The sequence below is a fragment of the Callionymus lyra genome, chromosome 1, assembly GCF_982586985.1.
Source record: "Callionymus lyra chromosome 1, fCalLyr1.hap1.1, whole genome shotgun sequence".
NCBI lineage: Eukaryota > Metazoa > Chordata > Actinopteri > Syngnathiformes > Callionymidae > Callionymus > Callionymus lyra.
Window position 1 is genome coordinate 49,973,061 of NC_141818.1, and position 27,105 is coordinate 50,000,165.

Below are 27,105 nucleotides of genomic sequence, written 5' to 3' on the forward strand. Positions count from 1 at the left end.
CCGTGACAGGAGGCGGCGCTGTTTCCCAACCAACACGGCGACCACATAGTGAACGAGACTCTTTTCATCTTGAGCCAGTAGATTTCATCTTTGATTAAATTTGATGAGCAAAGTCAACTCTTTTATTTTTGTTCTTCCTGGTCTGTCGGCGCATCCACTCTATACCAGTAGGCGGCAGTAATGCGCCAAAATGGTTTTGGAAAACCTCAATTAAACTGGAAATGTGTGAGGAAAATAACTTGCTTATAAAAATAGTCCTGCTTATAAAGAGAATAACATTTTAAGTGTGGTGTCGACGATCGGGAATATTATTTGTAATGTATTACATAATTCGTTTTTATTTAATAGTGTAGATTATTATTGAAATACTGACTTGCATCGTTTATAAAATCCCATTAAGTGTTAAAAATAAACAAGAACGTTTCTAAATGTAGTATTAAATCGACATTTCACAAACAAGACCAGAAATCAAATATATCCGTTATTGTGAATACGATTTTTTTTGTGTGTCTTTTTTAGTTTCTTTCAATCATTTATTACCGCATTTTGTTATAGAATATTTAAGCTACATATTGGACAAAACATGGTCATAGTTCTTAACTATTATTGCTCCAACACGTCCAAATTATTTTTTCCCCAACAATACAAAAACTAAAAAGTAAAATAATATGGACCAATATTAATGTTTCAGAGATTTCGTTTCATCGAACACATGAAAATGTGTAGGAGAGACGATTCAAAGTCAACGTTTCAAAATAAGAGTTCAGAATCACGAGGACGAGTCAGTTAAAAATGAAAAATCAGTAACAAAATAAAAGCTTCTGTGCCTTTTTCAAAACAGAACAAAGCACTGACGTTTCACTCAGACTGTGTTTGGAACAAAAGCTTTATTGATCACAGCTGCTGAACAACAGGTCTAATGAATCGCTTCATTGTTACCATTTGTTGTGATCACAAGTTTGGTTTCAGTTTGGTGTTTTTACTGGAATGAACACAAGTGAACTCATTTGAAACATGTTTGAAATGGAAAGGAAACTTGAACTCAAGTGTGAGTAGAAATAAGCCAACAAGATGGGCTTTTTTTGTACCCAGTATTGAAAGGAAAAGAATCATTTACACAAGTTCAACTGGAATGCTGCCATTTGTCCATGAAACACTTGAAAGCCTTTAAAATATGGAAATGTTTGCAGTTCAACAGTTTTTAAAAAGTTTCTTTATCCAGAAAAGGTGTCCAGAGAGTTCTGGGTTGTGCTGAGAGACGTTGAAATGTGGAGCTTCTGTCTCTGAATAAAACGCCCGAGTGGACGAAAGAAATGTAGCCGACGAAAGAAAAACATCTTTGGATGAGGTCGAGATGCAGCGTAGTTTCTCCTGATTTGAAATGCGGGGGTTCAGTCGACTCTCCCTCATTTTTAGAAACCTCGTTCTGAGTCGCTCACAGTGATTCGCATAAGTAAATAGTTCTAACAAGATTGTCCGACTGTTCGCTTGACATCATCTTCATCATCGTCATCATCATCATCATCGTCGTACGGTCGATCCTTGTGCCACTCGTTCCATCACTGGCAGGATCCGTCATGAAAGTCATGATCAAGTTCATCTTCCTGCTCAGTTCTCAGACCAGCTCTGACCACCAGGGGGCGACAGCGAGCTCACCAATACATCTTGGTGGATGCAAGTGTTTGGGAATCAGTTAACAATGAAACATGCATTAAGGAAGAAAGAAAAGGAATTTCATGTGTGTTCGTTCTCTCCGTGTCGTCACATCAAACTCAAACATCTTCGGTACAAACTGTGTTGTAGATATGAAGGTGGGGGGGGGATGGTTCGGGGGTCGTGAGGTCAGAGCCTGGTCTGCGAAAGGTGGTCGCCGTGGCGACGAGGTCACCGCCTCTGCTGGCTGTTGACGGGGAAGGCCAGCGTGACGTTGAGCGAGTCGTTGTGTTGCACCAGCGAGGTGTGCTGGTAGTGCAGCACCAGCTCCTTCAGCGAGCCGTACAGGTTGTAGGGTTCGGCGAAGCCGTAGCCGGTGCTGGTCTTGTTGATGACGCAGTGCTTCACCTCGCCGTCCACTCTGCAGGTCAGACAAGAGGCTGTGGTCATTGACGGGTCCAGAGTGTTACCTTGGCGACCCCGGAGTTTGACATAAAGTGTATGTCCGACTCTAAGGAGCATCTACAGCTTTATCTATTAAGTTTTACTCTTTGTACTTGAGAATTTCTACACATTTTTTTGGTTCATTCTTATCTTGACCCCAGTGTCTCAGGGTTAAATCTCCTGCCAGATCCTGAATGCCGGCGTCAGTGTGCATGCGTGAGATTTACCCTGAGAAACGAGGACGTCTGCTATAAAAAAAACTTAAAATACAGACTTATTTCCCTTTCTTTCCGAACAATACTTCTCACGTCGAGGCTTCAACGCAAGACGTTACCGACGGCGGTATTTGGATGTTTTTGAGTGTCTTTTTGGACAAATAAAACGGGTCGCGACCCGGATATGAACAAACATCACGTCTATAACTCCAAAATATATATATTTTTTATAGGTTATTTCTTTCACATTACTCTGAAAATAATCCCAACCCTTAGTCGACGCCAGTAGAAAAATAAGTGGAATCCGATTCTTTTTTTCCCTTCTATAAAGACCGGCTTCACACGAACACTCTCGGTCCAAACACTTACACCACGGAGCAGGCGTAGCAGCCGGGCTTGCTGCTGTCCCGGACCAGGAAGGTTCCGTCTCTCTTGCCGCGCAGCAGCGACTCGGCCTGACCGCGCTTGATGTTGCCGAGACGCCACAGGCGCTCGTCGTGGTGCGGCAGGTCCTCCTCGTCCTCCACCATGCTGTACTCGCTGCACACACACACACACACACACACGTCCAGGTTAGACTCATTGAGTTCAGACGACAACCAGCGACATCATCAAGTCTTACTCCTCTGTGGTTTCGTTCTTCAGGCCGAGCCACTCGTTCAGCTTCCTCTGCCGAACACCCTTCTGGGTCAACCACCTGCACACACAACCCAGGTAAGTCTTGTACGACACTGAATCATTGTGTGTGTGTGTGTGTGTGTGTGTGTGTGTGTGTGTGTGTGTGTGTGGGGGGGTCTTACATCAGGTACTGGTCCCGGGTCTTGCGCAGCTGGATCAGGTCCGGTTTGATGCTGTTCATCTTCTTGTCGATCTCCCTGTAATCGGCCGCCTGCTTCTTCAAGTCCACCTCCAGGTGGCGCTTGCTGTCCACGATCTCGCTGATCCTGGAGCGCAACTTGTCGTAGTTCTCCACGATCCTGCGCAGAGTTGACTCCGTCAGCCGGTTTCCACGGCAACACCAATCGCGGTCAAATTTAGAACCCCGGTCCTGACGGCCTCCGGACTAAATCTACCAGCAGGAGGTTTTTCTTCCCGCGAGCTCCGGTTGCCATGGTTACGCGCGTGTGTTTTCAAGTCCACGTCGTCCCGGGCGCCATGGCAACAACCTACCTCTGGATCTCCTTGTCGTTGCCTTCCCGGCGGAACTTCTCGATGTACTCTTTGCTGAAGCGCTCCTGGGTCTGACACTGCTCCTCGAAGATCTTGATGGTCTCGTTGAACGCCTCGATGGCCGTCCGCTTCATCTGGATTTCCTGAGAGACGAGAGGAACAGAAGTTCAATCATCATCATCATATCATCTTAAATGATCTGTCGATTCAGACGACTGCTGTGAAACTCATGCCTTTGTTAAGTCAAGAAAGACGACGACAACAATATGATTAAAATATCGAGCATAAAAATATACTATTTTTGTTCAAGGCTGCGACACTTTTCGTATTAAACAGTCCTTTTTTAAATTAAATTTATCGTTTAGAGTTCAATGAAGTGTGTTTAAAATCTATGATTTCTTTTAAATAAAATTTGGTTTTTGGTTTACAATTTACAGGCAAATATTCAGTACATTTGTTCATTTTTGTGTAACAAGTAAAATACCGGCTGCTAGATTGGTCATCACAGTCACATGGAAGTCGTTTTATTTTATTGATTTCATCGTCGTTTTACGAAGTAAAGGTTCATGGTTTTGAGAAGATGATAAAATACTTCCTAAATTCGGCTGGAACGACAGAAACGCCACCAAAACGGAATCAAACTTCACGTCACATGACAAAACGAGTGATTCATCGAGCGTCAACCGCGACTCACTTGACCCTCCGACGTGTGCGTGTCTCACTTTTACTGCACTTTATTCCCTTTTTTTTTAGTTTTGGTTCCGCTTGCACCGCTTCACACTTCATGGCAACCAACGATCTGAGCAAACAAACAAGTTCCAGCTGCTACCTGTGAGGTCCTGGTGTACTCCTCGTACAGCCGGTCGTACTCGCGGTTCTTCTCCTGGTACTGCAGGTGATACTCGTGCAGCTTCTTGCCCACGGCCTCGATGCTGTCCTCCTTCACCACTTGATCCTGTGAGCCACAGTCGGTTACAAACCTGCCGGGCAGAACCGGTCCACTGAGGGAACGTCACCTGCTGGTGTTTGGAGACGGGGTACAGCAGCTTCACGTCCAGTTTGGGGTTATACTGGGCCAGAGACTCGTGGCGGTAATGGTTGATGAGCTCCACCACAGAACTGAAGGTCAGAGGGTCGGAGAAGCCGTATTTGCCCTCGCGATGGAAAATCTTTATAAGTTTGTTGTTTCCTCCTTTCCTACAGACCGAAGTGAGGAAATAAAACGTTAATTTGACGTCACGTTTGTTGATGGAGTCAAGACTCATGTCACATGTTACCTCAGGGTCAGAGTGTAGTCGCCGTGCATCTTCGTGGAGGCGTCACGCACCAGAAACGTACCGTCGGCCGTGTCTCGCAGCTTCTCGTTCACTTCCTCTCTGAGAAACGAGAAACAAAATCTCACTTTCCACAAATTGATCAGACGTTATTGGGAAAAAAAAAGAAACATGGAGGAGGATAATAACGAGGCGTGTAAAAAAATATTGAAACCTAAACATTGCGATTTATTTTCACAGTACGTACAGTATAATCAACAGAACTGTATTGATCCTTCTTTTTATTTTTATCATAGTTCTTTTATGGTTTATATTTCAATAAAGTTTATACAAAATATTTCTGTTTTATGATCGACAATAAACATGTAAATATTCACAGCGTTTGTTCATTTTTGTGTCGCAATTAAAATTTTCTCCACCAGACGGCAGCAGTCATTACATCCTCCACAGCTAAAGGAACAATGAAATCCTCCGAGATCCCAGTGATGACTGAGGACGAGAGGATACAGTGACTCCAGCCGCTTTTAAAGCTAATTGCTGCTAAAAGCAGTTGCATCTTCGTCAAGAGTCATGTGGTCTGTAAATACTACAACACCAGAGTCAAGTACTGGACAATACTACACACTTATATTTGTTACTACATTATCGCAACACCAGAGTCAAGTACTGGACAATACTACACATATATCATTTTTACTACACTATCACAACACCAGAGTCAAGTACTGGACAATACTACACATATATACTTGTTACTACAGTATCACAACACCAGAGTCAAGTACTGGACAATACTACACATATATACTTGTTACTACACTATCACAACATCAGAGTCAAGTCCTCGACAATACTACACATATATACTTGTTACTACAGTATCATTATATATTGCATTGTTTCCTCCAAATCGTGATGCAAATACAATCACCAGATTCTTGCCAATACACCTCCCTAATCAAAACAAGTGTCACAGATGGAGTCTTCAATATTGGCTGAAGGTACAAATCTGTCAGTTAAATCCCCAAAACCTTAAGCTTAGAGAGATTGAATCTGTTTATAACTGTCGTTCATACTCGTTTAACAATAAACCTCCATGTGACGCGAGCGAGGATGCAGAACATCACGTTGAACCAGGCGTCTGAATCCTTCCTGGAGAGTCCAGGTCAATAAAAAGTACGAGTGCAAGGACTTTGTACCGACGCGTCTTTGTGGACCAGATTACATAAGTTGTAAAAGTTATAAAAAGGGGAAAACTGTTCAAAATAATGGCTCCTCAGCCGTTTTAAGTTCAAAATAGTTTCATCTGAATTTTTACTTCCTCATTTTCAAGCTTTGTGTCCATTTCAGGGGTTAACCAGAAAGAAGTGTGTTAAGTGCAAATGGTTAACACATAAAGAAACAATATCCAAGAATTAGTTTTTTAATTATTAAAAAGCAAAGAGTCCCAAGCAACCATCTCTTCATCAGGAAAGACGAACGGATATGTTCCTTTCTGTGAAATAACTGACCAATGAATAAGGATTTTTGCCTTTTTGAAGAGTTAAAAGTCAAATTTGAATGTTGCATCAGTGCTACAGAAATGTCAAATCAAATCAGCAGGTCAAAGACACATATCCAAGTGTTGCAATAGAATTCAATACAGAGTCTTTGTCACAGTCTGTATCTGACAGATTTGACTGACACAGCTTCAGTTTTAGCAACAAGTTATTCTGCAACGGTAAATCAACAGAAAAAGAAGCAAGAGATAAAGACATGTGTTGAAGTAGAACATTTCTCATTCACATGACTTCATCCAAGAAGCACAGACGACAAGGAGACTCTTGTGATTTTCAGTCCGGGAAGGATTGTTATCTCACTGATCATAATGTGATCAGTGGAGGGCATGTTATGCAGCAGCGAGTCGAACCTCAGGAGAGTGAGCTGCAGCTACAGAACCATGTTTTAAAATCCTCTCAACGACGACAAAGAGCTGACATTCGTGTCGGTGATGGATCTTAACTGGGTGTTAAAGCAACAACTCGTTTCACCTTTTCCTATGACCAGTTACCTGGAAATGTCTCCCCAGTACCACTCGGCGTCCTGCAGGGCCATGCTGTTGTTAAAACTGCTGGAGGCGGCCGGCGCCGAAGACTTGACTGGTTTGGGTGGTAAAGCTGGAAGACAAAAGAAGAACGTGTCAGAGTTGACGTCACCCGCAGACTGCGTCTACACCAGCAGGACGGTTGGCTAGTAAAACACTTGCAGACAAACAGTCGACATGGATATCAACCAAAGATTACCAACTCTTAACTTCAGCTTTTAAAGTCCCCTGAGGATGTAGACCGGTCTGGTTTGGACATGAAACGCAATTCTGTTGCAATTTGCAAAAGTTTGTAAAGAAACCACGCTGTTGAAGTGAAGTTCATGTTGTTGGTTTGTGTAGTTCACCGTTGTTTGATTTACATATTTTAGTTTTCAATCATTTATTTGAATCAACACTGAGTTTTGTACTGTTTTTTTTCTTTATAGATTCTTTATACAGTGTTGCTCAGTTGAACTGTTGTTATTGAATGGGTTTGTGTGATCAATCATTTTAAAAAAGTGACTTTTGTGTGTATTTACGTTACTAGGGGAGAAAGAAAATCTGCAAAAATCGGTGTCAGCCACAAAAATGACAACAGTGCACGCCTACTGAAGACCATCAAGTCATTAATAATCCATCAACTCCTTACTGGTGTCACGGGACTGGAGAGCATATCCTAAATCACTGGAGTGAGATGCAAGGGACACCCTGGACAGGTCTTTAGTTCTTCACACAAGACAAGTAGACAACCACTCGATCTTCTGCACCTTCATACGATTTAAAATCATCAAAGTATTAGTTACTTTTTTGTAAGTGGTCCCTTTAAGATATCACGGTTCATCTTCCACGCTTTAATAATTATTATTTTTTTGGAGACATTACTGCACGCAGAAAAGCTCTTGTCATTTTGTACAAAGTTACCAACCAATGATTTATTAGAACAGCAGATAAACCTCAACACAATCATAGAACTTATTGGGAGGCAATCATTACAGCACACACCTACATTATGGTGCCAACAAAACTTATATGATGCCTCTTATACACACTGCTCCATTTAGTGAGGGCTGATTGGTCGCTACAATACTCAATTTAAATGATTCGCCTGCTGTTGCGTCAAAAGTTGGTTGGCTGGGCGGCAAAGCATTATGAGAGCTGTTCAGGTCAGTGTTACGGAGAGGGTCGTCGAACGGGATGGCACTTCAGATGCAATGTTGAGATTGTAACTTTAATAATGTTGACATTCCTGAGCATTAAAATGATGGAAAACCAATGCTTCCAAAAAAAGATTCCTATCGTCGACGACCTTTTCGTCACTGCTGCTTCCTAGTGATGATGTCATGAGACTTTGAACCAAACGCAAATTTCTCATTCGTGTTTCTCAACAACAAGATGTCAGAGAAGAACGTTCATTTTCAACGTCACTGCTAAACAAAAGGACTCGAGTCTGGTTCGCGTCCTCGTCGCCGTCGTGATCAAGGAACAGTTTAAAAACAAACAAATCCAAAATTTAACATATATTTTAAGGTGACAAAAAAAAAGAAAGAAAAATAATCCAGGCTCCAGAAATACTTGAAATTTGTCACAGGAGGCCTCAGAATTATACCTCGACCAATGAACGGACAAGACTATCTTCATTCTGACTGATATTTGTCTGTGGAGGCTTCGGAAGAAAACATCACAATTTCATCTAAAATGGCAGCAGCAGGGCCAGAGTGGGTCTCCAAAGCAAGTAGCCGTTATTGACCCATATGAACCGGTTCTGGTCTGCGCTCCTACCTGGACTCTGCATGTTGATATAGCAGAGGACTTTTTCTCGACACCTCTTGGACTCGGATGTTTCTCCCTCCTCTCGCTCCATGGTGACCTCTGAAACTTTACCGTCCTCTGCAGCCCGGTAATGCGAAATATGTACGTCCCTTTTTTTTACTCCATCTCATGGTGTCCTGCCTACAGCTGATCACTCCCATCCTGCCTTGAAAAAAACTGACGTCATCTCAGAGGAAACCGGTCCAGGCTGCAGGATGATCAGGCTCCATTTCATCCTTTCATTTCCAGGCACCGACACCAGCGGGGGGTAAGTTCCACTGAAGGACCGCTGCACGTCCTGCGACGACTCCACTAGAGGCGGAGGAACCCGACACACCGGTCCGACATCTGCGACCATCAAGCCCCAGCATGTAAATCAACTTTCTCTCTCGAGCGACACCAGCCAGGACCTGGAGCTCAGCGGAGCAGCTTGGAGATGTGTGACATCACCGTTGCCCCCAGCCAATCCAGGAGTGGCAGTGACATCACCGAGGCAACACCCCCCCCCCCTGCTCTCCTCATCCTCTCTGCTGCATCACTCGCTCCGAGGACGGATGATGTCATCGCCTCAGCAGCCTCTCGCTCTGACCAGCTGTTGGTCGTCTCCAGCGTCGACGGGTGAAAAGGAGGAATTAACAAGTCGCCGTGAGCTTCAACAGCCACTTAACGCCCGCGAGCAGACGCCACTGTGACGACACCGCTCGCGTTTGCATCATTAGACAACAAACGAGTCACAACAAGGACTATGATTTGTGTATAAATAGCTGAATTGAATTTCATTTTTTAGCACAGTGTGTGATACATCACAAACAATAACTCACAACACTAGCTGTAGTTTTTGTTATTTTGATCCATCAAGTTCTTTCGACAAACAAATCAAAGAACGTTGACAGCAAATATCTCCAGAGGGATTAATAAAGTCTATCTATCATTCATCTTATTTATAATCGTCTTAAACGTTGAGTCTGCGACGAACAAATACACTAAAGACTTGTCAGTGAGCGACAATCACATCACAGTAATAATTTGATTCATGTAAAAGGCAATCGTTTTATTTATTCTGTTGCTTGTATATTCAAAAGCAACAATTTAAATCATTCATTTATTTTTAACTTCTTCTTTCCCCCTTTGAACTGTTAAAACAGAATTGAACCAATACAATTAAGCATGACTATTAAATCATCCTTTTTCTTTATTTTATTTTACTTTTTGGTTGTCGAAAGCAATTGGTGGTTTAGATAAAAGGATGTGGACAAAAAAATTATTAGTCATTTTGAAGCCAATGTGATGCATCTTGTCCTACGATATATGTTGAGCTCTGACATTCAGTGAAGTCAGAGAGAGACAGTAACCTCAGTCACCTTATAAAAACACTAAAACATTTATCACAGCATTGAATTTATGTGTGGCCATGACCGCTTTCCACATCAATATTAGACGAGCAGACAACATCCCTGACTTCAACATGTGTCTACTTTAAAATACTGTCAAGTATTGTCCAATACCAGCTCAGTGGAAATAATAATGTGTCGTCACCTCAGGTAAGCAAGTCGTCGGCTCCTTTGAGCCCTTTTGAAGGATTTTTGTTTCATATTTAAACACGTAAAATCACCGTCAGGTGACAAGACATTTAGTGGTTTTACCTGCGACGCTTGCAAACATTTCACCTCAATATCGTCATTAGAAATAACAAAGGGCCGGATGAGCACTAAAAGGATTGTACATCCATCTCCAAAAATACCAACAGGAAGTGCAGAATCAATACATCTCAGGGAAATGAATTGAAAAAAAACACAGATGAAGATAAAAACAATGGCACCATAAGGTGAACCAATTAAATTATCAATTATAAATGCCATCAATAACAATTATATTTTTTATAACTGAACTGGCTTATTGGTCAAACCCAATAGTCATGTGCATCAATAGTCAAGAAAATGATGGAATCACCGTTTTTGTTCCCTGAAAGAATTCACTTTTAGGTATGTCTGAAGATATCATTACAGAAAAAGGTTCCATTTCAATGTGAATATTTAGCACACATTTGTCAAAGAAGTGTGGCTGAGGAGAAAACAAGTCAAGAATACGGGTCTTACCTGGTGCCGCCTGGTTCATGTTGAGCTCGCTCGTGATCAGAACTTCCAAGACCTGAACAAGTGGATCCAGACCAGACTCAGACCTGTAGAGGGCGATAGCATTGTCAGACCGAACCAGACAAAAAAATGTAGATTATTTTAGCATATCCACAATTTAACACACAATTCAACAGTTTCCGTGACCGTTTAAAAAAATGGATGCAGCATATTTGACATTCACTTCGGTCCAGCTTTAAGTCTAGACAGTTAAACTTATCAGATGTGAATTAAACCCCATTTAAATGTCAGATCTTTACCAATAAACCCACAAATCAAACAACAGTGAACATGAGCTCTGACCCTGCAGCTTGTCTGAAGAGGAGCGGGCTGAAGACCTCTGCAAGGATTTGAGGGCTTTGCTGGTTTCTGGCGCTGTGCAGGCAGAGTCTAGCGAGGTGTCGGACCACGCTGAGTAAGGTCAGCCCATACTGAGCCGAGCATGTAGGGGAGCCAGCGATACCCAGCAGCACCTGACCACACTCCTCCAGGTCTCTGACTTCTGCAGCAGGAGAGAAGAACGTTGATCAACAAGACCTGACATTAGAGAAAATGTCATTTTCCTGACCTTGCAGGGCGTGCATCATGTCTGCCTGCAGTGAGGACGGGAGGACCGGCCCGGGGAGATCCTGCAAGAATCGAACCACTCCGTCGCACAGCTGCAACATTTCCAGCTGCTCCAGGTCTGGAATTAATACCATGACTTAGACAACACGAGACTGAGGATCCTTGTGGAATGACGCTGTTAGGATTGAACATCTCAGATGAATGAAGCCAGATAACCCACCACTGTCGGCCAGCTGCCGTGTGTCCAGACTTCCTCCACTAACCCCCCGGTAAACATTAGGACTTTCCAGACCTGCAGTTTGGGACAGAAATATCTCAATTGCTTGTGGTGTAAACACATCGGTTTGTTATCCGCCATCAATGTAGACTAAATTTAACGTGTATATTTTTGCACCTGAAACCTGGTTCATACCTTTAGTCTCCACAGCCTCCATCAGTCTGCTGAGCAGAGGGGGGGCCGTGTCTGGAGGGCCAAACTGGTCGGGAAGGTCTGGCAGCTGGAATCCTAAGAACCAAAAACACAACGTGTCATTAGATTTTCTGTGTTTGTGCAGGAATAGTAAAATAATGCTGCACCATTGAACGACAATGTCAGGCTTAAGGAGGAGACAAGGATGCAGAAGAACGGCTGGCTTGTTGAAAAATGTTTTGTCTTTTTGGAGAAAGGCTAAATACTAATACTAGTGTGTGAGTCAATCATCCACCCTCATAATAACATATTACTGCAACAAAAGACTAGTTTGCTTAACAACAGAGTCTCAATAGTGCTTTATCTCCTCCACATTTGTTTCGGTGCATTTTCATTGATGGACTTGTTAGGTTTTATACACAAGGCGCTTTTCAAATAATACACACTGAGGTATGTGTGCCATTTTATCAACATATGACAACATCAGACAATTACAGTGAACGCAAGATATAATTAATTAGATATAACAACATTTACGTGACCTGATGTCATATCAAGTCATGTCAAGTCATGCTATAACACCTCAAAAAGGCAACACAAAAAAAGAAATCACTGACAAATAAACTGCCCGTTAGTAGAGCTGGTGCTCTGACCTTTTATTCAGAAAAACAGTACTTGAAGCAGTACTACAAAACATTTGAGCATTATTATTTCAAAATCTTTTTTAGGTCATAACTGGCATAGTAGCTTTTACATTAAAGATGCTCATTACAGTACATTACTATGCCTGGATGATCCACCGGGAACATTGTGAACATCAAAACTGCTTTACAGTAGCAGGTCAGAGCTGCTGTAACGGTTGGTTACATTCATTTTCTGTACTAGGAGTATTATTTCAAGTTATCAGGAAGACGAAAAAAGGACAGTATATCCATGCTCTTGTTTTGTAAACAAAAGCACAACAGTGGCAGGAGCCGGAAACAAATATTTAAATTAGTAGTTTACCCCAAATTCAAACGTCAATCGTTTTCTAGTCACCCTCATGTCCACTAAGGGTTGGGATTATTTTCAGATAAAAATTAAGCTTTGAGGGTTCAATCCAAGAGGGACATTACAGGCGAGCAGTATGGAGGTATTCAGATTGTTTTAAGTGTCTTCTTGGGTGAAGATGAAGACAAAGACAACTGAGATCCAGTCGCTACATTAAAATGAACAAACATTTTTGTCTTTAACTCTAAAAAGAACAAATTACTCTGAAAAAAATCCCAACCCTTAGTCGACATTGGGGTGAGTAGAAAATGAGCGAAGTTTAAAGTTTGTGTGGAATAACCAGATTAAGGATGACCTGACCCGATCGACAAGGCCAATACTTTTTGTTCCCCTTATTTTTCTTACAATAGCAACTAAAACATTTAAAATGTCACTATAGTTTGTATTGAACATCAGTAAAACTGAACAACATTGTATAAAAAAAAAACCTTTAAAAGGAATATAAAACACAAAAAACTCAAAAGTGTTGAAAGAAAAAACAAGTTGAATACTAACAAAGAAGTGCAGACAACAGTGAACTAATCAAACCCACAATGGAAATTTCACTAATCACTTCAATAACAGCATGTTTTTCTCACAAATTTAACAAATTACAATTGTTAGAAAGCCCATGTGTTTCCTATGTTCATTGCAATGATTATAAACCTTTAGATTAAAGTGTGTTTCACGCTTAGTTTAGTTTTATAACAAAACACACACCATAAGGCACTATAGCAATCACGATGTCATTGAATGCATCATTCAAGTCCCTCAAGCAGTGCAGAGAGATCTTATGTGGTGCTCCTGCTAACTTTTTAACCCTTGTGTAATCTCAGGGTTAAGGTGACCAGAATGCCAGAAAACAAATGCGTTTGTGGTATCCCTAGTGTCGTGTCTGGGTCAAGGTGAACGACCATGAATATTTAATTCCCATAAATACATATGCAGTGATGGAGGTCGTTCAACTTGATCCAGAGACAACACAAGGGTTAAGTGATGTCGAGTTTATGTTTGTGACCACATTACAGTGGCACATTTCAACAAACATGTGCAGAACTGAATAGTTCCAGAAGCAGAAATGGCATAACGTTTTTAATTTCAGTCCTGCTCACCACAGACCATCTCAAAGAAAGTCCACCTGGAAACTCTCATGTCTATGAAGAGAAAAAAAACACCGAAATGCAGTTTTTTTTGTATGTTGGCACAGTTATAGTCTCAGGAAAAATACTTATAATCAGCACCTCATAACTGTTTTACTACTTCCTAAATGGTTTGTTCTGGAATTCACAGACCAGCCTACTATTAGCATGGGCTTCTTGATGGGAAGTATAAATGGCAAACTTGATTTGTGTGAAATTAAGCAATTAATTCATGTTACCATCAAGAGTTAGACGCTAATTCTACGACTGAATTTTGTCACTAAACTAGTACTAGATAGTACTCAAAAAACAGACAGATAAACTCTTCCTGTGTTTGATGGTAAGCTGATGGCAGCAGAACAGAGCAGAGAGCTGTTCAGTCAGCAACCACAGCTCTGACTGAACACCAGCTGTGTGTGTGTGTGTGTGTGTGTGTGTGTGTGTGTGTATCACTTAAAGCTTTTACTGTGAACATGCTATTTGTGGTTGCTCTATAATGTGTTTTTTCGTCATGTGGTTCAAGTTCCCACCGTCCGCAAAGTACAAAGAAACTATGCATTTATAAGAATCGCTGCTCGCTTGCAGAGGGTTTTTTTCTTCTGCGTGTTCTCTACCTGCGAGCGGCTTCGTGTGCGAGGGGAAGCGTTTCTGATAAAAAAGGAAGTGCGTGAATGCTTGTCAATTTGTGCCCGATAGAAACGTGAAAACATGTCATGGAAACTTGACACCATTTCAAAGTGTGGAACTGAAGGGGGAACTTTATGTTTTGAAGAAGAACCAAGATGAATCCGTGACAGAAGAGATTAAAAGGACACCAGTATTAGGAAGCAATGGTGTAAAGGTTAAAGAAAATTATGACTTATTTGGGATTTTCAAATTTAGGGATTTACAAAATGGTATTTTGAAAGCTCTCAAAAAGGGAACTGATCAAATATACAGCTGACCGGTGATGGCTTAGTAGTACATCAGCTGAACAATGGTTCATCGGTCACCCCCGTTGGTCACCAAGACCGACGTCATGTGACTCACCCTCTGACTCAGAGTCAGCCCGTACTGATGCGGAGGACGGCGGCCTCGGTGGGCGGGGCTTTGGTGTGGGCGGAGACATACGCTTTCGTCCGACGAACTCGACGTACGTTCCTGGGAAGTCTCCTTTTTCCTGTCGGCAAGATGGCGAAGGGTTAGACATGTACGGATTGAAGATAAAAAAAATGCATTCTTTTTTAAGAGTAGCTCAGTTCCTAATAAAGATTTATCCATCCATCTATAACTGCAGTTTTATGACACTCTTTCTTAAAAAAAGAGAAAAAATGGGGTCAATAACGTCTTTGTCCAATGAATCCAGATCAGTTAGAGATAAATATATATACACATATATAAAGACCTGTGCGGTAGTTTTTCTTTGAGTCCTTAAAATACTCTATGATGACTCAGCCTTTAGGAGTTTTTGCAGTTTTTATGTGGTGAGGTGTTTCTTCTTCTGCCACCCAGAGGTTACACAAACATCAAGTTGTAATGACAGGGCAGCAGTGTGTAGATGTAGGGATATTGTGGCCTCGTACCTGTGTGGTCTCATTGAAGCCCGGCAGCCAGCCGATCTCGGAGGGACGTTCCTCCGCACCACTGTTGCATCCCAGCGCCAGCAGAGCTCCTTTGCTGACCAGCAGCATGTCCCCCACATGCAGATCGATGTCCTCCTCCCTCTCCTTCTTGTAGTCATAAAGCGCCCGATACTGAAAGCCCTCCGAGCTCATGATGACGACCGCTTATGGCTTTGAAATTCTACTCAAAAATAGTCCAGATTTCAGATATAAAAATACGATCTTCTCTTTGCCTGAGTCACTTTTAACGTGGAGAATCTACACTAAGTAAATATGGCGTTTTCAGCTTCCTGTGTGTCTCTCCTGTCTCCATGTCGACTAGGGTTCTGTCATCCCTCCAGTCCGAGTGATAGCTGCTCAATCAGACCTTCTTCCACATTCATGAACAGAAGTCTCAGCAGATGTAGGAGCCACATTTGGGGTGGCAAATCCTGTGCGGGGTAGAAAATGTCAAGAGTCAGAAAGATACTTCAACAAATATCTTCATTTTTAACATCCTGATGTAAAAAAAAACATACTTTTAGAGGCATTAATGGGGTGGTGAGCATTAAGAGGAAGCCTTGCAAATGAGGCAAATATGCTGATAGAGCAGAATGATAGCAATGCAGATGTACTTTGGACTGATGTAAGACTAATGTGAAAATGTTTAGTGTTTATAACTCCAGGCATAGTCTCTTTCTTTAGAACATAATCCAGTAGAATATCTGTTTAGTCACACAAACTACGGATTATAATTAATTCCCATTTCAATTTTAAGAGGTGGTTAAGAAAATAAAATATATTTTTTTGTAGGGGTGACCTGGTTGGATTTTTTTGCAGACAATAACTTTTAATTCATATAACTTGATAACAAAAAACTGCTTTTCGCAGATTCGCAATCCATAGCAAGAAAATTAAATATTAAACAAAAGCTTTTCTACTCAGCAGCATCATCAACATTTCTAAATGCCTCTCCTTGCCACAGCTGGTGTGTACCTTTTATTTTATTAATGTAAAGCGCTGCATATTTATGATCAAATTTGGGGTAGTGCGTTTAAATTAATGTATTGATGATTATTATTATATATTTGGATCGAATGGATCAGGAAAATGTGGGTTCAGAAGACAAATACAAATGAATAATACAATTAATTGAAATCGATCATGTAGCCATTACATTGCATTTAGTTCTCAATAAAATAAAAAAAGAAGTTTACAAACAGTTTTACGTACATCGTGACTTTAAAAACATATCACTAGTATTTTAACTTGCATTACAAAACACAACATTAATATATGTTTATAGTAGAAATAATATGTTTAGAGTAAAAATAAATGGTTACGTTTCCCCAAAAAGAATCCACAGATTCATGAGAATCTTAAATAATGTATTTTTTTATTTCGGGAAAACTTAAAATAAATATGAAAAACTTTTTTTATATTGAATATGTTTTGAAGCCACAACAACAACAACAACAACATCGAATGCAAGAGATAAAGGGTCGTTATGTGAAATCATAAAACAACTCTAGATAATCTGAAGTTGTTATTTTATGGTGCAACTTTAAATACATTTTACTCAGAATTATGTAAAACAGAGTGGTTTTAAAATTGTTTCTTTAAAAATACGAACAAAAAAAAGTTGAGTGTCGATCTAAAAAAAAAAATCCAATCTTTATTTAAATGTTGTGTTGTTATTGTTAAGCATTTTACATCTGCCATTTAAACGAATATAACGTTTTTTACTGTTTTTGCACTTTAAGTTTCAATGATATGATCTTAAAATGAAACACATTTTGTCTAATGTACGTATTTATAGTGGGGGAAAAAACATTGTTGTTTTTATAGCGTACACGAATAAAACGTTTAAATTACAGAGGAAGCAAGTATAAAAAGGTTCGTTTTAACTCCTAATACTTAGGGGTAAAGATTCATATATTTCTAACGTTACTTCTTTGATCGTTCTTGCAGCGGCTGACATAGTACACTCATTATTCACTATAACGGAGGCCAAGTAAACATACTTCAACAAACTAAAATATTCAACATCACGACATGTAGTCGTGATCCTGTACTTCCATGTTATGCTGCAAACTGCTGTTGATGTGATGCAACGCCAGATTTATCTGGAAATGCTCGTAGATTCAGCACAAGAGACATTTAACTCGAAATAATCCCCTCAGGAAACGGGAAACGACAACGCATGCCAGCGCTAGCTTAGCAGCATTAGCTTCTGCCAGCGTCTCACCTCTTACTTTTTCACCAGTAAAAACGTCCAACGGGGCGAGGAGATAACATTGTGGTTGTGAGTCGTGATTCAAGAAGTCCAGGTGTCGTTGAAAAGTGGAATAATCCGATGGTTTCAGGAGTTTAATCCGAAATTAAATCGCTCGTGGTCCACCCGACTGGATCTTCTTGACGCGAGACAGTAGTTAAGGTAGCAGCTCTGTGGAACTTCCGGTAGATACACCATCAAAATAAAACCGCGGTTATGTTTATCCTAAATAAACGTGCCCAATACCAACACAGGGATGGTGGTTTGTTCTATGTGTTTACGTTTAGATTTAGGCTACACCATATAAACATTCAATAATGCATTACCGGTGCTCTGAACTATACAGTAAATGAAACACATAAAATCATTATTAATTTCAAAATAAAACACGCACTCGCCCTGTATTCATTTAGATCGCGTTTCTTCATTGAGTAGAATCAAAAATGTCGATTTAAACAAGTTTGACGCATTCACATTCAATATGTTAGCTAAAAGCACGCACATAAAGCTTACATCGTCGATATGCGACGATTATTAAGATAACACAGCTGAGTGTGGGAGGTTGGTCTCTGACATCACGTCCGGTAACCCAGATTTTAATGCAAGGCTGTCAGAGGCAGCAACAAAAGGGAGCCAGAGTTGGGGGGTTGCACTGTATCCACGCTGTCTCTTGTACAAACGCATCATGTGACTCCCACTGCAGCTCATTTCTAGAACAAACTGTACTTCTCAGCCAGACGTCTCATTCAGAAGCTTTATTTGCACCAGACAGAGAAACAAATCCACCTTACAATCATCAATAATTAACTGATTCGAAGACCGGCCTAAAATATGAATACATCTCCTCAATAATAGACATGGCTTGAAATATTAATACAGCCGATCTTGTGTACTTTCAGAAAATAAAGGCCTATCTGTACTAAACATGGATTAAGATTAATTTTCGCTTAAAAATTTGTTAAGTTAAAAAAAAAAACTTATGTTTTTACAATTCGTAAACGTTTAAAATTTTATTCGACAGTCACATCTGTAGAAAGAGACGCCGTTCCTCTGGTGGGAAAGGATCCAGTTGAGCTGGTTCAGGCATCTTTTTATGAACTCCACATGGACATTTTCTAGAATCGCATGCGTTTATTGCCATTGTCCTCATGGATTACTGCTGGGAACGGCCCCGGGTTGTAATGCTGCGGGCCAGGAACAACTCTCCAGACACCCTCTTAACTGCACAAAACATTTCACGAGGGCGTTCCACTGAATACAGCAAAAGGGCTTGGCAGGGAGGAATCAAGTCAATTGCCCAGAAAATCACAGCTGTCTCTCTCTGATTTGGTGGATGACTCAGAATGAAAGCATTTATCTAAAAGTAGCAGCAAATGACACAAATATACCATCAAAGAATCTGTCCAATCCAGGTATTTAACCGGATTATTAGCTCATATTTTAAAATCATTCAAAAGTCATTGTTTTTCTCATTGTCTTCTACAAACTGTAAATGATTCCCATTTTGTGCACGCAAAGTTTGATTTTCCCGACAAGCTGCAGATGATCTTTAAGGAAGCGTCCCACTGGCTCGGAGTAGAGAACATCGCAGTAAACCCAGATCTCTTGCAGCGGTCTTTGGATGTTGGCGTTACAGGTCGGCAGCTCCGAGCTCCGGACAGATCTGCTGAGGATGTCCCACACCTGCCAGAAGACACACATCAGACAACTGCGAAGAAAGTCAAGAGTCTACAGAATCTTATTATGACCCATGATTATTTAGTGCAGGGGTGTCAAATTCAATGACATAAGGGGCCACAATATCTTAGTAGTCCAAGTCTCGGGCCAAATTAAATGTTGATTTACCTCAGAGGAAGTGTCCTTCAACAAACAAATTATTTTCCTTCAACATCAGTTTAATTATTATTGTTAAAACCCATCATCTCTGTTTTTATCTTATCTAAAACACTGACATTTTAATAGGTCACCATATCAACTTGACCATTAATCTACTTTGACTAAAACACAACAGGTCACGTAAAATGACTTACAGATTTGGCAGCCAGGCCATGATTTAAACACAATCTAATGCTACCAATATTAAGGAAAACCAATGAGCAGAACTTTGTGGATGATTCGGATCCTTTTCTCACATCTGCGACCTTGTTATTCCAACCTAATCTCAACATCTACAAAAGCTTTTGGAAACTGTAGCCCTGATGAAGAGCATCATGGCGCGGTTCAAATCATTTCCTGAGGTTAGCGGGAAAAAGACTGATAAAGATCCACAGGGACCAGAACATAAACACCAACCACGTTTACCGTAAACACTGATAAAAGAAGAAACTGTTGACTAGACAGTTTTCAAATCCTCCACTGCCTGATACAACTTTGGATATATAATCTGTAGCCATTGTAAATGTTTTGGACCAGCGGTTCTAGACCCACAATCCTGGGATACTGATCCATGAAGAATTTGTTATTTATAGGACTTTGGTTTTAGTGTTTATTACTGTCTGAAAGGGGTTTGTTTTGAAAAAAGATTGTATTTTCTCTGAAGTAACATTTGCCTCTGACTCTGAAGTTTACTCAGAAAATAAACCTGTAAACTAGTGAAAATGAAACACAAAGTCTATATGGTTTACAAAAACTGTATTTATATGAAAGTCGTACATGAATAAAAGTAAGTAAGTTAGTAATTTTTATTTGTATAGCGCTTTTCCAGACCAGGGTCACAAAGCGCTTAAACAATCAAAACAATATTCAATAAAGTATATACTTTAAAGGGCACGATAAAATAAAATGAACTTTAAACTTTTCAAAAAAGATCTCCAGAAAAACAAAGTGTTTTCAGTGGGCGGGGCTTAAGATCATTTTCTAATGTCAATATTTAAATGAAAAGAGAGTTTTTTGCAAACAGACACACACTGATGATACAATAGAGTCACACATATATTTAAGACACACTTAAATCATCACATTAAGTAAGTATTTTGTCCCGTTGTTTAAATATTTTTGAATTGACAGAGGTTATATTAAGTAAATAAAAACCTCCACAAGTATGTACTGTTTTGAGTATTGTTTTGATTGTTAAAGCGCTTTGTGACCCTGGTCTCGAAAAGCGCTATATAAATATATATTACTTACTTACTTACTTACAAGAATCAAAGTTACAATCTGTAGAGCCTCTAGGCCAGAGGTCCCTAATGTTTCAATGTTGCCATAATTGTCAAAGTCCGACGCTGAGATAAAAACCTTGTACATAAAATGTCACGACCTGAAACCCCAAACATAATAATGCTCCATATCCCTGACTCAGCAGAGCTATGGGCATGTTTGTACTTCTATGTCTCGTTGTCGTTTACGTCTCGTCTGTCTGTGAACTGTGCGGCGCAGCTTGCTAGGCTTGGTTGCTATGGCGACGTGTCTTGCCGGCGCACCGACTTTTAAAAAAAAGTTTTCTTTTTTTTTTTTAAACATAATGGTTTACATGTGTATAATTAAATTAATATACTTTTCTTTTTTTACAATAAACATGCAAATATTCACGTTCAGCGTTTGTTTATTTTGTATTGCAATTAAACTTCCTCAGCCTCTAAGTGGCAGCAGTCATTACATCCTCCGCAGCTAAAGGAACAAATCAATCCTGCACTACCCTGGTGACCACTGAGGATGAGAGGATACAGTGACTCCAGCAGCTTTTAAAGCTCATGTTTTGACATATTTATTTTTCAAACCAAATGAAAGCATATACGACTTCATCAAGCGTCATGTGGTCTGTAAATACTACAACACCAGAGTCAAGTACTGGACAATACTACACATATATACTTGTTACTACACTATCACAACACCAGAGTCAAGTACTGGACAATACTACACATATATCCTTGTTACTACACTATCACAACACCAGAGTCAAGTACTGGACTTTACTACACATATATCCTTGTACCTACAGCATGACAATATATCGAATGTTTCCCTGTGTCGTGACACGCATCATATCGCTAGATTCTTGCCAATACACCCCCCTATCTGGGGCTACACCAATCATCCAAAGGTCAACATTATTATAGTGTATTTTACCTTTTCAATGTCCTGTGTTTTGCCACAATTGCTCTTTCTGATGATCCATTTGGCTCTTTGACGAAGGTGGAGGCTATGTTTGGAAACCATGTGATGGAAGCACTTCGAGAGGACCTTGGAGGTCTGATGAACGACACGCTTGTGTGCAAAGATGCTCCATGACCTTTTGTGACTGACACACGGGGCTTCATCGTGTTTTTCAGTGGGCAACACATAAACAAAAGGTTTTCTGGAAAAAGGTTGAGAGGGAGGATCTATTTGTGTTTCTGGGACACAAGTTAAATGTTCAGATGTCTTGTTATAACTTAGCGGATTTGATTCTGTTCCACCTGTAAAAAAGGGATCTTGATTCTCACTGTCATGACAGGAAGAACGCACTCTCTTCTCTGGAGGGGCTCCGGTTATGTCTTCATTTGTGTGAGTAAAGCTCAGAGAGCTCCTGTTATTTATAGAGATGACTGGAGCAGGTTTCGCAGGTCTGATGGGTAGACGTCCACCTGCAGGAAACCAGGGTCTGAAGACTGGCGTAGGCCGACAAGGGAATGGCCGTAGAAGCTTTTCTGTCGTATCCAACAGAGCACTGAGATCCTCTGCAGCTCCGGGACGATAGTGAAGAACCACGTCCTCCATGCAGAAGACACAGGAATAACTGTGTCAGCTTCTTCCATAACAACTTTTCATGAATCCATCCTTCTTATCTTAGGTTGGCTCATCTTTCATGTTGCTGAATCTGTATGCAACACGTGGGAGTTAATATGTTGAAGACCAGTCGTGTAAGCAAAATGTTTTGGAATGACATATTAATGTGATGATATCAAATCATGACAGAATGAAATATTTACTTGACATTTTCAATGAAACAATGGTGAATGAAAAACACAAATATATGAATGTAAAGATAAAGCTGAATTACTTTTAATCATGTGCTATTTAATAACTCAGCTGATTTCCTTTTATCATATTGTTTTCCTGCTGTTTTTAAGGTCATTTTAAAACTAATTATGTTTGCTTTTATGTCAACCATCTCGTAACACTAAATTACTGAAAGGTAAATAAGTAAGTAAGCTTTCTTAAGCGCCTTTCACAGACCAGGGTCACAAGGCACTATATTATTAATAATATGTTTGATAAATCTGGTTTATTGCTGTGTATACCTGTCTTGCATTTCTACCATCAAGAGTATAGTAAGCCGCTGTTATTACTCCTTTTAATCCAGATTCTTGAAATATTTTAAAAAGCAAGTTGCTAGACATTTTATTTCATTGCTCATTGATGAATTCTGTCTGCCTGTCTGTAAATGTGTGATTTACTGTCAACATAAAGACGTTTTATGGTTTCACACATTGAAACCAATTTAATTTAAATGTTATTAAAGGAAACAGAACGGCCGATCAAAGAGGAAGTAAAAAAGTACAGTATGTAAACAAGCCTAAAGAGAATTCACTTGAATTATATACATTTTATAACTCTACCCAACAATGTACTCTGATCGCAGGTATCTGCGATCTTTAAAATAATTGTTTCATATTTGTATCCATTTACTACTTTAAGAACATTTTGGTTTATTTTCGTTATGTTTTTAGCATTAGCAACCATAGGCTAAAAGTAGCTTCTACTTTACAAATACATTGAGTTTAATAACAATTGACTTTCTCACTACACAAAATTAGTAATTGTTAAAAAAAAACGTGTCAATATGAAATACAAAAAAAAAAAACACAAAAACCTACGAACCATGAGCGCTTTATATCGTTAGGACCTCTGGTGCGCTGCTGGATGAGTTCTTCTTCGACGAAGCTTGTGTTCTTTATTGCCTCACTACTGCCACCCCGTGGTCATTATTGCTCACTGTTGTCCAGTTTGACGCCAACAGGGAAACTGGAAAATCCAATTCTTGCTACATTTTTGATAGTCAAGCTAAGTGTTTCCATTTAAAATCTTAATGTTACGATTCCAGCAACTAACAAAGACTGAAAATACGTGTTTTCAGTGGTAAAGGCACTTACAACTCAAGACATTTTTATCCTTTCAGGCTTTTCCCCGATTCTCTGAGACTCCTGTGTTGTTCTCGGTGTTATCTTGACCTTATAAGTATATATTTTATTGGGCATTGTTTTGATGGTTTAAGCGCTTTGTGACCCTGGTCTGGAGAAGAGCTCTATAAATATTACTTACTACTATCTTACAACTCAACCGTGGTCGAAAAAGAGTGAAAGGTTTTTAAAAGCCTCCATCTGTCCCTGAATGCATCTCCTCGTTAGTATAGTGGTGAGTATCCCCGCCTGTCACGCGGGAGACCGGGGTTCAATTCCCCGACGGGGAGACAACTTCCTTTTTTAACCTTCGTTACAGAAGATACATTCTCCGTTGGTGACTTTCTGTAAATACTTGGCAAACGCCTTTCATTTTCCCGTAGTTATTCTCGAAATGTGTGTTCATTTCCATTATTTTGGACGAGTCAATGAGCAATGTTTGTTTGGAACAAGAAGAAAAGTGTGTTCATTGGCCAGGAACTGATATCATGTTATAAGATGAGAAAAATATAATATTATATTTACTTTATTTACATTGTCATGTTTGAGAATTAAGAATTTGGTCTTCCTATAATCATTATTTTAATATGGTTTATTTAAAAGACAATTCGGCCTCGAAGCGTAAAAAACAACAGTGATGGGAAAATCATGATTCAATGACACATTATGTAACTGGGAAGAGAAAAAAGGAGTGTGCATTGGCCGGGAATCGAACCCGGGCCTCCCGCGTGGCAGGCGAGAATTCTACCACTGAACCACCAATGCTGGTGAAAACCTCATGGGGTCGAGTTCCATTTTCAACTAGTCTTCAATGGGGGGGTTTGTCAGCTGAATTGTCAACATTTTACAGTTTACTTTCACTGGTATTCCCATGGATTCCAGCTCTGACTTCATCCAGACCTTTTGGTTCCACAGTCCAGTATCTTGAGCGTCATAAAGCAGCTTTGATGGAGGACCGACAGAAGCTAATGGCTGACCTGGACAATTAGTTATGGATTCTTAAATCTACAACTCTGGGCCACTTGTTTAATGTAATCTGTATTATAATTATGATAATTTGGAAATCATTTTTTCGCTAACCAGGATCAGGGAATCTGTTTAGTTTATGAGTTGTTTAAAGCCATTTTGGATTGGATAACCAGATTATCCAGATTGGTGGGGGTTGGGTTTGTCCATCAACAACACGTAGTGGTTCCCTTTAAGCAGTTTCAGTATGTAGACATAAAAGAGATAAATTGTGGTTATTTTTAAAGGTCTTTTATTAAAAAAAACGCTCATTCATTTAATGTAACAAAATTAAGAATGTTCAGGGTTAGAACTTATTTTTGACAGGTCAGTAAGTAAGTAAGTAAGTAAGTAATAGTTATTTATAAAGCGCCTTTTTAGACCCTATTATTGATTGTTTTATAAATGATTAAAATATTGAACATATCATTTTTGTGTGAACTTTAACTTCGGGATATATTTTTTAGAGACAAAAGCATTTATTAAATTCCATTTTTACTTTACTGTCCTAAAAGTCTTATATATTTTAAATCAAAGTTATCCAGATTTTTTTTTTAAACTTCAACTGAAAGTTTGATCAATGATGGGATCCGATCTGATTTGAGAATCCTTCTTTCCCTTCTAAACAACCCATTTTCAACATTTGATCTAATCCGATGACCAAAATCCAATCAGCCTACCTTTAAATAAGGTTGTTTCCTCTTTAATGACTTGACGATGGTTCAGAGTCCGTTGAGTCCATGCACTGGTTTCTGAAATAGTGGAGCATGAACATCCGGTAAATCAAGGGACATTTCCATTTGGGATTTCCTAAATACAGCACTATATCTTTCAGAATAAAATACAAAATATTGAAGTGATGACTATAAAAAAAATGGTCAAAATATTCTTGCCAACGTAAGACACAGTTACATGCACACCTGGTCGAGAGACAGCAGTTTTGAAAGACACAAGTTTCTGAGTTTCCTCCAAGTGTAGATGGATAGAAATACATTGATCTCTAGACACAGTTGCCTTTTAATTGAACAAAAAAATAATGTTGTACTTACTTCATCCTGAGCCTTATACTTTAATTTTCATAGTTAGCAGTCACTAGCAAGCATAACAGACTTGAAAATAAAGGAACATAATGCTTTTAGTCATAGGAAAAGTATAAAAAGTCAAAAGTTAAATATACCTCTTGATAGTTGTGAAGCTTCCCTTCCTGCTGCCTCTGAGGAAGTTACTACAGCTGCAAGACAAAGTATTATATCTGGTACAAAACCATTTGATGTTTTCTTGTTTTATTTAAAATTTGAAATAAATAATAAACATCTACCACATTGAGTCAGAGAAATACTCCGTATCTCTGTCTTCATCCATTTCTGTGAAAGATATCAGGATAAAATGATACACACACCACCAAAGATGCATTTTTGTCTTTAAAATCATAATACAAATATGTCACATGACCAACTTCTTACATGTTTTCTAGATAACATGGGTGACATTACTGCCCCTTGACACAAATGACATAGAAACAATATATATATATAGAGGGGATAGTATGGGTATGTGTGCGAGTTGAATATAGTATATACTGTATAGTCATCTGAATACACGTTTATTTTAAAGGTGTCCACTCATCCTGCAAAGAAGGTCATATTTGATTACAGTGTACAATAAAATAAATGGAAATATGAAAATACCATTAGAAATACTCTAAAATAAGGGGCATTACATTAAACTGGGCACAATAAAATGCATTAAATACAATTTGTATACGTGTGTATACATTACATATGCATTAAATTAGAGTCTTTCAAGTACAAGTTAAATTCTGTAATGCACATGATATTCTTTTATAGTTATTTTTGAAAGACCACCTCCATCAAATCGTTGAAAACAATGACAATAATAAATACGTTGCAAAAAATATTTAAAAATAAGAAACAACGCGTTTGTAAATTGGACAAAATGTAGGACAAGTATTGTAAACGTCTTTTTTTTTATAGTCGATAAACGTCGACGTTTTTGCCGATAAGCTGTAATTCTTCCGACAATTTATCACAAAAAAAAGTATTTATAACTCACTCACGTTTTTTCATCCTTCTTTCCCTCAAACACAACTTGTTTCTCCTAAATTTTTCCGCACGTTTCTCGCAGTTTTTCAAACTGATGTTCAAGTTGAAAAGGACGCTCGTCACAGCGCCTAAGGAGCGCCTGGTGGCCGTTTAGGGGATTTTTAGATGAAGATTC

The 27,105-nt window shown here is 39.5% G+C and overlaps 2 protein-coding genes and 1 non-coding gene across 8 annotated transcripts; 1 reads left to right on the plus strand and 2 right to left on the minus strand.

The window, feature by feature from the left end:
• Positions 1 to 868: 868 nt before the first annotated feature.
• Positions 869 to 17,923, minus strand: LOC148090033 (phosphatidylinositol 3-kinase regulatory subunit alpha-like). 3 transcript variants are annotated; one of them, XM_087811424.1, is made up of 17 exons: positions 17,742 to 17,923; positions 15,469 to 15,938; positions 14,936 to 15,065; positions 11,742 to 11,834; positions 11,550 to 11,621; positions 11,331 to 11,447; positions 11,066 to 11,264; positions 10,727 to 10,809; positions 6,807 to 6,912; positions 4,760 to 4,858; positions 4,499 to 4,679; positions 4,312 to 4,437; positions 3,483 to 3,625; positions 3,113 to 3,289; positions 2,935 to 3,009; positions 2,682 to 2,852; positions 869 to 2,074 (listed from the first exon to the last, which is right to left on the minus strand). In XM_087811424.1, the coding sequence occupies exons 2-17, from the start codon at positions 15,658 to 15,660 to the stop codon at positions 1,885 to 1,887; spliced, it is 2,154 nt and encodes a 717-aa protein (XP_087667550.1). In that variant the 5' UTR covers positions 15,661 to 15,938; positions 17,742 to 17,923; the 3' UTR covers positions 869 to 1,884. The 3 variants fall into 3 exon arrangements, with proteins under 3 accessions (XP_087667550.1, XP_087667542.1, XP_087667560.1); XM_087811416.1 differs by having other exon boundaries at positions 17,735 to 17,923; XM_087811434.1 differs by lacking the exons at positions 10,727 to 10,809; positions 11,066 to 11,264; positions 11,331 to 11,447; ... (3 more) ...; positions 15,469 to 15,938; positions 17,742 to 17,923 and adding an exon at positions 8,601 to 8,722.
• Positions 17,924 to 18,756: 833 nt separating this feature from the next.
• Positions 18,757 to 27,013, minus strand: shld3 (shieldin complex subunit 3). Of its 4 annotated transcripts, XM_087785577.1 has the most exons (7): positions 26,945 to 27,013; positions 26,186 to 26,231; positions 26,045 to 26,098; positions 25,917 to 25,976; positions 25,548 to 25,619; positions 21,830 to 22,559; positions 18,757 to 19,444 (listed from the first exon to the last, which is right to left on the minus strand). In XM_087785577.1, the coding sequence occupies exons 6-7, from the start codon at positions 22,457 to 22,459 to the stop codon at positions 19,241 to 19,243; spliced, it is 834 nt and encodes a 277-aa protein (XP_087641703.1). In that variant the 5' UTR covers positions 22,460 to 22,559; positions 25,548 to 25,619; positions 25,917 to 25,976; positions 26,045 to 26,098; positions 26,186 to 26,231; positions 26,945 to 27,013; the 3' UTR covers positions 18,757 to 19,240. The 4 variants fall into 4 exon arrangements, with proteins under 4 accessions (XP_087641703.1, XP_087641705.1, XP_087641704.1 ...); XM_087785579.1 differs by lacking the exon at positions 25,917 to 25,976; XM_087785578.1 differs by having other exon boundaries at positions 25,548 to 25,976.
• trnad-guc (transfer RNA aspartic acid (anticodon GUC)) lies at positions 24,081 to 24,152 on the plus strand. The gene has a single exon. It is a non-coding gene; the product is annotated as a tRNA-Asp (tRNA).
• Positions 27,014 to 27,105: the final 92 nt, after the last annotated feature.

Excerpts from the sequence above, each read along its gene's own strand:
- LOC148090033 (XM_087811424.1), bottom strand. The coding sequence starts at position 15,660 with ATGAGCTCGGAGGGCTTTCAGTATCGGGCGCTTTATGACTACAAGAAG. Across the intron at positions 11,265-11,330 it reads CATGATGCACGCCCTGCAAG|AAGTCAGAGACCTGGAGGAG; the intron begins GTCAGGAAAATG and ends CTCCTGCTGCAG. Across the intron at positions 4,438-4,498 it reads CCGTCTCCAAACACCAGCAG|GATCAAGTGGTGAAGGAGGA; the intron begins GTGACGTTCCCT and ends TGTGGCTCACAG.
- shld3 (XM_087785579.1), bottom strand. The coding sequence starts at position 22,459 with ATGGAGGACGTGGTTCTTCACTATCGTCCCGGAGCTGCAGAGGATCTC. Across the intron at positions 19,445-21,829 it reads AAACACAGGACATTGAAAAG|GTGTGGGACATCCTCAGCAG; the intron begins GTAAAATACACT and ends GTCTTCTGGCAG.